Source organism: Anarrhichthys ocellatus, unplaced genomic scaffold (assembly GCF_004355925.1).
Source record: "Anarrhichthys ocellatus isolate YVR2014 unplaced genomic scaffold, GSC_Weel_1.0 scaffold34, whole genome shotgun sequence".
In the NCBI taxonomy this organism is placed as follows: Eukaryota; Metazoa; Chordata; class Actinopteri; order Perciformes; family Anarhichadidae; genus Anarrhichthys; species Anarrhichthys ocellatus.
This window is the reverse complement of record NW_022280064.1, coordinates 446,288-460,241: the sequence shown is the minus strand read 5'-3', so window position 1 is coordinate 460,241 and position 13,954 is coordinate 446,288. Positions and strand designations below refer to the sequence as shown.

At 41.0% G+C, this 13,954-nt stretch overlaps 3 protein-coding genes across 10 annotated transcripts in view; 2 read left to right on the top strand and 1 right to left on the bottom strand.

The window, feature by feature from the left end:
• The window catches only part of tpd52l1 (tpd52 like 1), a 13,615-nt gene extending 6,451 nt beyond the window's left edge, over positions 1-7,164 (top strand). For 6 of the 8 annotated variants that reach the window (XM_031866117.1, XM_031866110.1, XM_031866112.1 and 3 more), the window contains 7 exons: positions 55-167; positions 262-410; positions 1,684-1,785; positions 3,473-3,487; positions 4,024-4,062; positions 4,694-4,754; positions 5,531-7,164. In XM_031866117.1, coding sequence (XP_031721977.1) covers positions 55-167; positions 262-410; positions 1,684-1,785; positions 3,473-3,487; positions 4,024-4,062; positions 4,694-4,754; positions 5,531-5,656 — 605 coding nt within the window. In that variant the 3' untranslated portion in view covers positions 5,657-7,164. The remainder of the gene's footprint in view (positions 1-54; positions 168-261; positions 411-1,683; positions 1,786-3,472; positions 3,488-4,023; positions 4,063-4,693; positions 4,755-5,530) is intronic. The other 2 variants (XM_031866113.1, XM_031866116.1) reach the window with 1 other exon arrangement.
• On the bottom strand, positions 7,041-9,574 carry hddc2 (HD domain containing 2). The gene is made up of 6 exons (XM_031866119.1): positions 9,500-9,574; positions 8,908-9,029; positions 8,614-8,716; positions 8,415-8,483; positions 8,165-8,303; positions 7,041-7,933 (listed from the first exon to the last, which is right to left on the bottom strand). Exons 1-6 carry the CDS (start codon positions 9,572-9,574, stop codon positions 7,776-7,778), a joined length of 666 nt encoding a protein of 221 aa, XP_031721979.1. The 3' UTR covers positions 7,041-7,775.
• Positions 9,575-9,882: 308 nt separating this feature from the next.
• On the top strand, positions 9,883-11,129 carry cenpw (centromere protein W). The gene is made up of 3 exons (XM_031866225.1): positions 9,883-10,045; positions 10,169-10,282; positions 10,918-11,129. Exons 1-3 carry the CDS (start codon positions 9,959-9,961, stop codon positions 10,942-10,944), a joined length of 228 nt encoding a protein of 75 aa, XP_031722085.1. The 5' UTR covers positions 9,883-9,958; the 3' UTR covers positions 10,945-11,129.
• Positions 11,130-13,954: the final 2,825 nt, after the last annotated feature.

Here is a 13,954-nt window from a genome sequence, read left to right as displayed (position 1 = left end):
TGTGTGTGTGTGTGTGTGTGTGTGTGTGTGTGTGTGTGTGTGTGTGTCATTCAGGTTTTTTGGACTCTGAGCCACTGAGAGAGACTGATGAAGATATGGCGTCAGAAGTCCACTTAAACAGCTTGACGGAGGAGGAGAGAGAGGAGATTCAACAAGAGTTGGCTAAAGTATGTTCTCACGTGCACGCTCGGAAAGAACAAGAGGTGTTGGATGGTATGAAGACCACTAAGTAGTGCTTTTTCTCTTTTTGTGTGCGTCCAGCTGGAGGAGGAGATCAGTACGCTGAAGCAGGTTTTGACGTCCAAAGAGAAGCAGCACGCGGAGCTCAAACAGAAACTGGGCATGTCTTCGCTGAACGAGCTCAGAAACAACTTGAGTAGAGGCTGGCACGACGTGCAGACCACCACAGCGTAAGTTAATTGTGCGTTTGTTTTTCACAGCTGACGGATAAAGAAACGGTTTGCAGGTTTGATTGAGTTAAAGTGAAAGGGGAGAAAGTGTGTGTTTGTTTCTGCAGCACATGACTAAATAGGCTTTTCTGTGTGCTGTCAACAAAGATGCCCTTTACAGGACACACAATACAAAGAGTAGGTAGTTCTGTTTCCTAACAGATATCACAAACCTAATTCTACAGACATAATCCTCTGCTCTTATCTGCACGATCTGTGTAATTGTTATCTCTGTTGCACTCAGTGTACCAGACATCATAAACCTGATTAAATACACATGCTACACAATGCTAAAGGCTATTGCTGACCCCATGACACAGTCAACATGTCACAATGATCTTTAACTGTATTATCGGCAGGGAACAAAACACCTGTCATGTTCCCCCGAATCAGGATAGGACTTGTTTGAATAGATAGGTTATTTCTCTGCACACTAAAATAAACTAATTTCCTGGTTGGACTATCAGCTGTAAGCTCTCACCCAGACACCAAGAGACAGAGAGGAGCAAGGGGATAGTCTCCAGCGGCCTCCCTCCTTATCCAGTTACACTTCAGCCTGAAGATCACTTTACACACACAGTTGACGTCCTCATCTATAATGAACCAGTAAGGCCACAGGAGTGTAAGATGTAAGCTTTTTCAGTCCCATAGACGACGCTGTGTTTTTCTGGCCATGGGTAACGTTAGCGGGATCGGTCAAAACAAAGAGTGTGTTGTTCAGTCTGTCTGCTTGACTGACAAACTTATTGTGCTTTAATTAAAAGTGAGATGGTCAGTGGGAAAACTTCATCTTATTAAATAAAACGGATATTCACAAACTGCATCATTCTAGTTCGGTAATAAAGGGCAATATATCGCAATATATGTTTACAATCACAATAAGACCATATCGGGACTTAATTATCATGATAATATTGTATTGTGACTCAAATATCCTGTATTTATTGTATTGTAACTTAAATATAGTGACTTAAGTATTGTGATAATATTGTATCGAGACTTAAGTCTTCTTAGAGTATCGTTTCTTGACTTGGGTATCGTGAGACTATCTAGAGAATATCGAATCGTGGGGCCTCTGGTGATTCACACCTCTCCTGATGGTTATTATTATATGATCGTGTGTTTGTGTTTACGTGTTTGTGCCTGTCATATTTGCATCTGTATACATTTGTATGAATACTGTGTTTAGGGAGTAATAATGACATTTTTTAAATGCGTCTTCTTTTTGTCTCAGCTATAAGAAGACATCAGAGACGCTGTCCACAGCCGGACAGAAAACCTCGGCTGCCTTCAACACTCTGGGCAGCGCCATCACCAGGAAGTTTGGGGACATGAGGTACACAACGATGTCATACATTCATTATTTACAGAACATGATCTGTGTTGACTTCGGATATATCATGCAAACAGTGTGGACACAAGTCACCCACTGAATCCGGTGGCTCTGTTGACAGTTGCGCTCTGCTGGACACGTCGTCACATTGTCTCCTTGAGGCAGGAAATGTGTCTTTTGCAGCCGTGGTTGTATTTCCCCCGTCATAAACGCATTTACAAATCCAAACAGCATCATAGCCCCAGCCTATCCATTCAACACTGATGCGTTCCCACTTTTATCTGAGTCACATGTTTTATATTTGTGCGATCCATCGCCGTCTCTCAGAGAGTTTTGACTCTTTGCTCTATCCTGCTCGGGGGGGTGGGGGGGGATTGAGATTATGTAAACCTACTTTAAGCTGCTTTCTGTGGGAGCCGAAGGGCCAGAGGCAAAGTCTGACCTCAGTCGCTTTCATTTTCTTGTCCTGTCTCTTTGCCGCTCTGTCACTCTGTGCTGCTCTGTTGGAGACACTGAAAGTCAACACAAGCCTGCATTGTTCTGTGTGCAATAACTACGGCACTGTGTATGATGACAAGAAAAAGCTAGAAAATGTGGGCCTGTGTGACTTCATGTATGTGCCAGGATGCGTAAGATAAGATGATTGGAGGGACAGCTGCATGACAACATACAGTAAAAGTTGTTTATTTGTTTCAGCAAAAAGAGAGTCCAATGTAACTCAAGACGGTTTGGATTTTAAAGCTAAAATAAAGTCCAGAAACGTTGGTATTACTTTGACAAAATCCGTTTATTTTTAAAAACAACATAACAGAAAAAAGTTGTAAAACTATTATATCTCCTGTAACGTGTTGACAGTGGCAATGCTTAAAAGACAAGTGGGCTATTGTCACTTCTGTGTACACTGCAGCTTCTCATGTGTTTGGAGTATAAAGTACAGAAAGGAAACGATGTTTTATCTTTGATTATTCCAGCATGGTTGGTCTAGAGTTTCTGTTGCCTCGGAGGTATGTCCCTGTGGTTCATTCATGGTGTGCATAGGTTTGGGTTTGTGTGCACACACAGTAAGCATGTTTGTCTTTTTATTTTTTTGCAGTGTGTGTGTGTTTCATGTGTGTTCTTGCAAGTCATTTTGTCATATCAAGTATTTTTCCACCTTTTATTCTCAAAGGATGCAAGCTATCATGCTGTCTGTCTGTCTGTCTGTTGTTTTTGTGCAGTTAAAAATCAGATTGTTTCTGTGCCACCATTGTTAATTCTGCCACATTTCTCTTTCAACACCCAACTCTTTATTCTTACATCTGCTGTGTGTCTGCGTGATCACATAGATATTTGGTTTGTGCACAAAACTGTTTTGTGATCATCATTCCATTCAGGGTTTCCTCTAAGTGCGAGTGTGGATAGGATTGCTGTGTTTTTGTGTGTTTACAATGTTTATCTTTAATAGAACATTGTCATTTTGTCAGCAAGTATAGTGTTGTACAATCTAGTTCCTCACATTCATGTTGTTCACTTGCTGCCAGTTTACTTCCCCTAACAGATACCAGTTGGTAGTTTACCTTTCATGGTGACATTGTTTGTATTAATAACATAAATGTTCTGCCCAAGTGAAAGTGTGACTGTGACGTATACGAGGCCTGTCAAAGTATCTGTAAAAGAGATTGTTTTTCCATCTTCCTCCATGCTTCCCAAGGTCCAACTCTATCGGGTAAGAATCCCACCGCTGATTGTGTCACATTAGTTGTTCCTCACTCAGGAGTCTCAACTCACGGATGACTGTTAGGAGTGGGAACAGTCTGAGTCTCTTAGTTGAGTAAATGCTGCTGCCATGTTGGACCGCAGCACTCGGTCAGTTGCTTTTCTCATGTCAGAATCCGGTCTAATTGACTTTGGTCTCCGACACTCAAAGAATCATGTGAAGTTGTATTTAAGTGCTTCTGTTTTTTTGTTTTTGTTTTTTTTCTTCCATTTTTGGCCAATTTTAAATTATTACTGAGTTGCATCCCTTCATGATATCATACCATAGATGTAATATCCTTTGGTCTGTGTGGAGGTCTGAGCTGTTACTCTACTTCTCTTCCAGTATATTGATCAGCTTTACCCTTTTCTCTCCATTTCCTCCTCTAATTGGCCCTGCGACTGTCTAATGATTCCTCCAGCTGTGTGTGTGTGTGTGTGTGTGTGTGTGTGTGTGTAACCTGTGCTAATCGTTAACTCCTCTCTCACCACGCTCTCTGGGGACAGCTACGCTATCAGACACTCTATGAGCATGCCCACCATGAGGTAACCACTCTGCTTGCTTGTGTGACTGTGTGTGAGAGAGAGTCGGTTTTCTCTTTCTTCTGATCTTTGTACTCTTCATATTGTTCAAACACCTGGTCCAGTGCTGCTTCAGTGTGTCAGGAGTTACGTGTTTGTGTTATCCGTCCGATCCATTCTCGTTAGTGCGATACATCTCAGGAGGGAATTTCTTCAAATGTGGCACAAACGTCCACCTGGACTCAAGAATGAACTGATTGGATTTTGGTGGTCAAAGGTCACTGTGAACAAGCGTGCGTCTCATTCTCGTGAGCGTGAGATCTCAGGATAATTCATTATGCCAATTATTATAACTAATTATGATTTCTATTAAGACATGGATGTAAAACTGCAACATGACTGGTTGGCGGAGGCATTTAACCACGAGGCAGCAAACTGTTTGTGTGCCTCCATTAACATTTATTTAGTGATGAGGAACCTGAAAAAATAGAATACCAGATGTTTTACCATGATATCACTGTAAATACTTACTGTTATAGCCAAAATAAAGGTTATGAACTGTCGTTGTAATACTTTCATTTTAGCAGAACATGTTTTTTTGTGTTGTGGTTCAATAATAATAAAGTAGAACGTCTTTCTTTCTCTTTCTCTACAGAAACTCTCCCAGCTTCAAGTCTTTTGAGGAAAAAGTCGAGACTACAGTGTCCACTATCAAGGTAAGTGCTGTTTGTGAGTGTGAGAGAGCATTATTAAGATTATGATGGAACAAAAACACAACATGTTATCTTCTAAATGGTCTCTCACTTATTTCAAAGCATTAAAAATGTCATGTAGTGTATTTTGAAAGCTTCTTGTCCACATTTCTATATCCAGTGTCTGTATGCTGTAATTTGTAATTACTTGTTATCTGACTATTTGCGAGTCCTGCCGACAGAAATGTTGTCAGTCCCTAACGAGCATATAAGCTCGTCTTTGTTACGATCTACAGCAGTGAGATGTGGAAGCCGCCCAGAGGAACGGGTCGTGTCGCTGCCTCTGAACGTTATAAAACGTCGGTGAAGCAGAGAGGACTGAACACTGTAATTAGCTTACACTCCTGACTCCTGCAGTGAGCCTGCTGGTTATTTATGTTCACACTGATCCTCGTACAGTCTCTGCAGCAGCAGACTGCCATCCTTTTGTAAAGACCACCATCTGTTTTATGATTTATTTTATCACTAAGCAAAATGCTAAATTGCTCCGAACCTTACCTTTTGAATGAAATCCTCTCAAAAACGCATGCAGGCTGTAGCGCTCAATGTTAAAACAAAAGCTGTTTGCCTTAGTTCCTGGAACTTAACATTTCCACTTATATGTTCAAATGAAACATCCCTCTCATCCTCTTATGTGCTAACTGGCATTGTGTGAACGTGGAAGTCTTTGAAAAACTCTGCGCAAAAGAGGGAGACATGAGCTCTGACGGCACATTTCACGTTGATGCATTTTTCCACAGACAAAGGTCGGCGGTACGGAGACGGGAGGCAGCTTTGAGGAAGTCCTCTCCTCCGCAGCACACGCTAGCTCTCAGGACACGCCCACCAACAACTTGACGGACAGCTCCTCCGAGAGGCCGTGTTAGAGCCTTCAACCAGGAACTCATGTCTCAACATCTACTCATCTACTCTGACTGAATTGTTACAGAATACTTTTGTTTGATCGTGTTGACGCAATGAGATGCTTTTGCGAACAATCTCGTGTCCGCTTATTAAGTCTCCTAACACTTGGATGGAATTTCCTGCAACCTCAAATGCTTATTAGACTGATAGAAAATTGATGCAATTTCTTGTTTGGACCAAAAATGTAACGTAAATATTCTAAAGCGACAGCTCCCGAAGGGGAGACGCAGATAAGCCTTAGTTAGAATGAGCAGATTCCAGGTCAGCTCCGGAACTAAAACCCTGTAATTCTGGCCTGTGTTTCTTCATCTCGCGGTTTGGCTCATGTACAGGAGTCGCCCTCTCCTCTCGAGTGAGGAAACAAACCTGTCAAAATTAAAGCTTGAGTTCTTCAGACTCAAAATGAGAGTTTATTGATTCCTTCATTTAATGCGGAGATTTGACTTGATAGCCATGTTGGTGCAGAATCAAAACTCTACATGACTTCATACCAAAAACTACATTTTTAGGTTATTTTTAGAAATACAGTTAAAGTGTTTGTATAAAAATCAACTATGTTACATTGTACTAAAACATTAAAATATATATATATCCCTATCCCATATCGATGTAATCCACCCAGAAGTCCTGGGTGGATTTGTAAACTCGTATAAATGATTTTACACTAAGACAGATTTTGTTATGGCACCTCACAAAAATATTGTGTGGGCAGACTTTGCAAATAGAGCCAGTCCTACTACTTTTTTAAATCACAGCTGACACATTTTCAGTTCGGGCCGGGCCCTATTTGAATGCCGAGTCTTACTTATGGCATGTTGAGTGAGTCTGTGCATTCACACCATATAAGACTAACGAGTCTATAGGAAGAAGTGAAACACTGACTGCATGGCTGACTAGAAAGATGTGATGTCGTGCAACATCGGATTATTCCCTTCTCACAATTGAGTCTAATGCTGGAAATAAAAACACGGTTTTCTCCAAAATTTAAACTGCTGATATTCATGTTTTTAACCTTGTTCTGAACTGCTGTAGTTCACATTAGTGCTGGATTCACACGCAGGTGTAAAACATGACATCGTAACTCTAAAATGGTCCAGATAAGGTGAAGGCCTGTTGGCTGTGTAACTAATACACAGTGAAATATGAATATGACTTCATACTGCTGCTTGATGTTGCTTCAGAAGCACAGATCTGATTTTTAACTCTTCTTGGTGCAGAACTAATCTGATTAATGCTGAAATCCGTCATTTTTTACTGCTCGTTATGAAAAGATTGGTGCCACGAAACACAAAGTCAAATGTAATGTTTGAGTAAAAACATCCTGTTTTTCTTTAACGAGTCGTTCCGTTTTCAAAATACAAACTGTTCTGTTTCTGCTTTTGTCTTTCATGTTATAAGATCTTATTTTCTTTGCTGTGGTTTCAGAAGATACGATGAGAAGAAATGTTTAATAAAAATCACGTTGACGCATTCAAGCACTGACTGATCTTGTGCCGTAAGAAAAGGTTGTCCGGTCTGACCTGTTACCAAATAACGGAGGTCTGCATGTTGTGTAATAAGAGAATTAACTGCAGTATATATTTGACCTTTTGTGTTGGTTTGAAATCAAACTGAACTAAACTCCAGCTTCAAGAACTTTTACAAATGTTTTTACTAAACCTCTAAAACCCAAAGACACAATACATCAATCTGTATTCATGCGATTAATTACACACCATTATACATTATACATGACTGATGGGTCGATATTAAAGATTATTTAAACCAGATATCACGGATGACTGATTTTTACAATAAACACTGACGACTTTGACTGAACCTGTTGAAAAACAGATATATAACATGTCAAAATGTAATAACAAATGTATTGGACTGGAAACATACAATAAAACCTGTTGCTGGAAAGAAATATTGGAGTTTCTCTCTACATCACATCTGGGCATTGATATACGTTTTAATACATTCAACCCATATGTAGAAGACAGCTGAAACTCCCAAAACTGTTTTTCCACCGATCCCGTGACGTGTTTGTGCATCCTCGTACACGCAGTCTGTGTTATTGCCTCTACTCTTGCGTTACAGTCACGAGGTGTGCGGCGTCGTACGAGTCTGTGAAGATGAGGCGCCGGCCGTGTTCGAGCTGTCAGATTTCTTTGTTTCATCCGTTTTAGTCATGTGACTTCCTCTCTCTTCATTCAGAGCGCTGAGGAGCTGGAGCACGTCTGGGTGGTGGAAACGGCCTGAGACAGAATTCAATTCATAAAAAGTCTGCACCTACATGTCATAATTGGGTTAAATTACTACAAAGGACAACCCATTAAATACATATATGTACGTAAACACTGAACAAATGACACAGAGACAGGAAAAGAAAGGCGATGTGCCACAATGTGAGACACTTAAGTGATGAGATCCAGTGAAGAAGAGAGAGACAGATGTGAAACAGATGTGAGAAGGAGAAGACGACTTGCCGTTGGTGGAGTCAAAGAACTCCTGCAGTCTTCCCGGCGTTCCCTCCAGCTCCTCATACTCGTGAGACTGCAGGATCATCTCCAGGAGGTCAAACTCTTTCACCAACCTAGCCTCCTGACTGATCTGAGTTTCATATTCCTGCAGAAAAAAAAACACATTCTGGTATAATATAATCATAAGGGACATGACAGCCTCCTGTTAGATACGTTTAATGGTCATTCGTGAGCTACAAACACAACAGAGGCGTACCTCCCAGAGACCGTACATCTCCTGTTTGAGTCCCTCCGGCAGAAGAGCTGATAGCTGTCTCATCGCTTCCTGAGACAGAGGTGAGGCGGAGAAATGAGAAAAGCCAAACAGCGACGGCTTCATTTTATATAAACCATCATCTTTACTTCAAAGTTCCACTCAACGGACTCTATTGTGTTTAGATCATGTGGTCACTTGCCTCTTCTCGCCTGTGTTTCTCAGCTTTACTGATGTTGTCCATTGGAGCGATATCTCCCACAATGCACTCTGCCATGTCATGAACCAGAGCCAGCTTTATGCATCTAAAGTACGAGCATGATAGAAGTTAGTATTCAGGTATTTTGCAATCCATCCTTGCAACAACATACTAGGGCTACAACACATAAGCAACATGATGTGATGAGTATTTATGCTTTTTAAATGATATTAAAGAGCTCCGTTCATCCCAATGGATTGGAAGAAGGTCTGGGTGCAAGATGTGCGAATGAAGTACCTGTCCTTGTCCACTGTGGGGTCTGTGATGGTCAGAGACATCATGGCCATGCGGTACATGTGGTCCGATATACTCTCTGGTTTCTGTACGTTCCTGTACACCCATCCAGTCCGTGGGACCCTCTGCAGGTAACAACAACCACAACCCACAAGTTATCAGTGGCACAGAAAATGGGAAGTTTGTAGACACTGACTTCACAACAAATGTTGTTTGACAGCACATTTGATAATTAAGACGTTTTAAACAAAACTCCACTGGCTGCAGGTCCTGGAAGGTGAATGTTTCCTGTTTTTGTAGTCTTTTGTGATAATGTTTGTGGAGTTTTCTTTAGCTGTTGATTGGACAAAAGGACACAGATAAGATATGCTTTTTTTTCTTCTTACTCTCAAGTTGTAATATGATGGTAGTAGTATGTGTGGGCAAGGAGAGAATAGATAAACTGCACTTTGGGAGAAAATACACTGTCTCGCAGCTCCAGCAAAACAATTTACAAGCTACAGATTGAGCGTCAATATACTTCAAATTATTTGTTGTTCATTTATTGACCAGGGACCAGATCAACAGAGCAGTGGTCGGAGTTTGGGTGTCTTACTTTGAGCTGTCCGATAAGTTTCATGAATTGCAGCATATTGCTCATGCCGGCTGTTGTCTCCATGGTGGCCGCCATTACTGCTGGTTGACCCGGATACAGACAGTAGAAGTCTGATGGTGTTTTGCTGATGTAGTTGCGTAAAGCCGCCGCTAGATGGTAGCATAGATAAGACAGAGATAGAAGTACTACAATTATATGCTCTGTGAGTTTAGAGCTATTTTTTCTATGTAGGTGATTTAATGTTTGCCATTCATTGAATAACTATTTGACTTGATGTTATTTTGTCCTCACTTTGAACATAGTACTTAAAACCCGTTACTTCATAACAGTAGGTGGCGGTAATGACAACAAGCGACAACGTACATGGCCACGAAGAAGAATCAGTGTTAACCGGAAGTAAGAGGAGCGGGAGATTTGAAGACGTAAACAAACCTTTTCGTTAGCGGAACATTTGCCAAAATGCTGAAGAAGGCACCTAAGTTGAAGTATATAATCAAAACGAAATCGAAGAGTAACATAAATGTTGGGCCGACGTCAGAGGCAATGGTGAGTACGTAGCCGTTAAGTCTAACGTTAATGTGTGTTAGCTTTGTTTGTGGCTAACGCTAACTAGCATAACTGACTCATCAGCTGATGAATAAACGAGCTCATTGCTTCTAATTGTCTCAGATTGAACTCCTGACGCTGCTGTTTCTGAACAGCCTGGCCGAGGAGGCGAAGTCCAAAGCTTTTGAAGAGAAATCTGCAACTATCAGAGCTCATCATCTCAGAGCCATCTCCAAGGTGAGTTCAAAGCACTAAGCTAACGTTACACCTGTGTCTTACCTGTATTTATATTTCTCTCGGAGTCCATTCAACATTACACTTCTCTACAATATTGTCTGAAATGGCCACACATTAGCAAACCGTCAGTTATTCAGGTTTGAATGCTTCAATTTTAGCTGCAACTATTATTTTCACTATCGATTAATCTGGCAGTTATTTACCCGATTAATCGTTTTGTCTGCACATGCAAAACAATAATGAAAGTTGCACGAGGGTTTCTATCGATGTAAACTGGGGAATCTTATATTGTCGTTCTTGTTTCAGGATATACAAAGCTAGTCACAGCTTTTAAAATGCTTTATATGTTTTGTTGAAGCTGTTTTATTGGCATGTTCTGCATAAAAGGAAATGCATGTCTCATTTTCTGTAAATGGCCCACATCTTAATGACCATCGGGCACCAGAAGCAACCCACATAATGTATATATTTTCTTTATATAAATATAAATTATATTATCTAGAACTGATGTTGCCAATTATTGATGAGATGTATAAGTGCTTCTTACTAATAATTGCTTTATTTCTTGGACACTTTTTGATTTCTCCATTTTGAACAAGAAATGGACTAAAAGAGTTTTGTTTTTTTCATTATAGAAAATGCTGAAAAAATCACGGGGGTGAAGACGGCGAAGTACGTCATCGTCATCATTTTAAGAACATTATCATGAATGACAGCAGCAATTTTTTATGATATATAATATGTTTTCATCTGAAATGTACATTTTATGTTTTTTATTCTATCCTTTGTGTACCCGATATCCTGTCATGAGAGTATTTTGTTCTTTATTAAATTCTTGTGGATCTTATGACTCATATTTAGTCCTTAGAGTCACTAAACTTACGTAACCTTGGACATAACCTTCTGCTGCCATTAGGTCAACCGACTCATTAAAAGTGTCAAAAAATGCAACAAAGACGTTATGCAAAACAAATGTGCTGAGCGTATTAAGCTTTAATCTCAAAGTTGTGGACAGCTCGAATACGTTTCTACTTCCAGATCTTTTCTCGCTCTCTTATCATCCATCACGGTCAATGTTTATGCCTCACAGCTTCCTTGGTGAGCATGGGGCTCAACCCCCCCCAAATTCCTCACTTCTTCACGCTACATAGATCATCTGCGTTGATGCTGTCCTGCTCATACCTGATCCCTGCAGGGTTCTTCACAGGCGGGCTTTTTGTAGGTGCGTGTGTGTGTGGGGAAAAAGTCAAATTGACATCGTTGAATAGCCAGATTGTAATGTCTATGGGGTTTTTATTGAAAAAGATTGTATGTGTTTTTTTTCTTAGCAGAACCTTGGTAGCAGGTGGTGACCAAAAATCTGTTTTTGGTTTGTAGTACAGTGCAGTCTCTCATCATAAGTTCAAGATGTCTTTTTTCGAGCCTTGGCCAGTATAAAAACAGTAGATTTAATACAAAAACTCAAGAACTTCAGTGCATCATTTGAATGTTAGATCACGTGAACACGATACAGGTATATATAGATATGTCCTTTATTATTAACTCCCTCCTTTTGATCGCTGTCCTCCATCTTCATCATTTGCCCGTTTCCCGTCATTCCTCTCGGCAGTTGAGACATTCCTTGGCCTCCAAACTGTTATTTTCTTCAAGAATCTGATCTGGCTCCCCGGTGAGCGTAGCCGTGTCGTGTTTATGTTCGGCGTCAGGTTGAGGAGGTTGTTACTGCACCTGCTGTTCTCTCCGTGATTCTTATATTCTCACGACAGAGCCCTCTAACACTTGCATACTATTAATAATTCCTCAGTTTCCAGCAGAAATCCGCTTTAGGATGTTAAACCTCTTCACACTCTCCTGTTGGAGAATCCAATCTATGATGTAGTGCATGAAGATTGATGGATGATGTTGCTCTGGCTGCACATCCAGAGGCTCACACTCTTCTTCCTCTATTAAAATAGAAAGGTAGCTCTGTCTTGCCTGTTCCCTGTGTCTCTGTGTCTGAGCACCTGTTGACAATTTAAGCCCAGGCAGCGTAGCCCCTGTCCAGCTCCTCCGTCTGGCAGCGTAACCATCAGCGCCGTCTCTCAGATGATAAATCAACTCCATTGTAAAAAAAAATAAAAAAATAAAAAATCTCCCTGCAAAGCTCCTGATGATTTCTCTTTTGACATGTCTCCAGACAAGCCCAAAGAAAGCACGGCATGTTATTATGATAACTTGCTGTGCTTTTCCTAATAAGGAGCACATGGTTTCAAAGTGTGTCATTGTTTCTGTTCACGTCTTTGCCCCGCGGAGGCAAAGAATCAATTCGCTCTCACAACACTCTTACAAAACGTTTAGAAAGGAGCAAAAGCTACAAACTCAAATTGTTTGACTCTATGAGATTTGACGGGCTCTGAAAATGATTATGGACTAAAGCGAAGAATCCCAAATTGCAGCGGGAAACTATTTCCAAGAAGGGATGGGGGGGACTCAGGGGAGTACAAATCTGTTTTGAGAACCACAGAGTTCCCAAAACATGTGATAATACACACCGGGACGCCAAACAACAAATCCCCCAGAGCCCACAGCTTTTATCGCAGATTCTCCCCGACACCTCCAACCCTCATGTGTTATGTTCTCATTGGGAGGTAGTCAAATCAATCTGTAGTTGTGGTATTCACTCCCTGAACCCAGTCTACATTGAAAACCCGAAGTGCCCAAGCATGGCTTTAGTTGAACTGAATATAAAAAGCGTGGGCAATTAATGATGGCAGTATGTCTTTATTTCTAACCCATCATTGTGACTTCATCCTGCCTGTGTGGGAAGACTAATCTTGTGATGACAAAAAAAACAACATAGTCACGCTTTATCTGTAAATGGAACCACATGACGAGATATTTTGTTGTCTTGGTCACACACACCTCCTATTTTCCATTAGGCTGAGGGGAGAGTGTGCGACTAAAAGAGAGGGTTTGTGTATTTGATGTGTTGTAAACAGGCTCTGCGCTACTGTGGACAAAGATTTATGGTAGTGACAACCAAAAAAAAGTGTCATTTGACGACATAATGTTGATACAAATCATATCGAACTGCTTAAATAATCATGGATTGGTCAAAAGATCACTTGATGTCTTTATGAGTATCATGCAAATATTGTTTATTTTTAAAACTTTCACCACTGGACACAAAATGTGTTCTACTTCACTGAAAAGTGGATTTTCAGTGAAGTAGACTCCAATTTTCGCCATGAGATTGTGTAAGTTGCTCATTGGACCACCGTAGGCTTCCAGTCGGTCACGCTCGCACCGCACACGTCCTCAACTCAGATTTACAGTGTGCACAGATCAACTTGTACTCTGCCAGGTGAAGGTCAAACATGCGAGTGAAGTAACTATAATCAAAACACATTTTTGTGGAGCGGAGGTATAGGGGTGAGGGGGTGGGGGCTTTAAAAGACAGAATTGTGAGGTTTACTCAGCGAATCCGTTTTAGAGTGTTTGACACGTGAGGATAAATGTGTCGTGTAGACATAACAGTATTATTCCATTTCTGTGAAGAGAGACCCTGTTTGATGTGATAGAGCATCAGGAGGAGGGTCATGAAGGAAGGGTAATACGGGAGAGGAGGTAGGGAGTGTGTGTGTGTGTGTGTGTGTGTGTGTGTGTGTGTGTGTGTGTGTGTGTGTGTGTGTG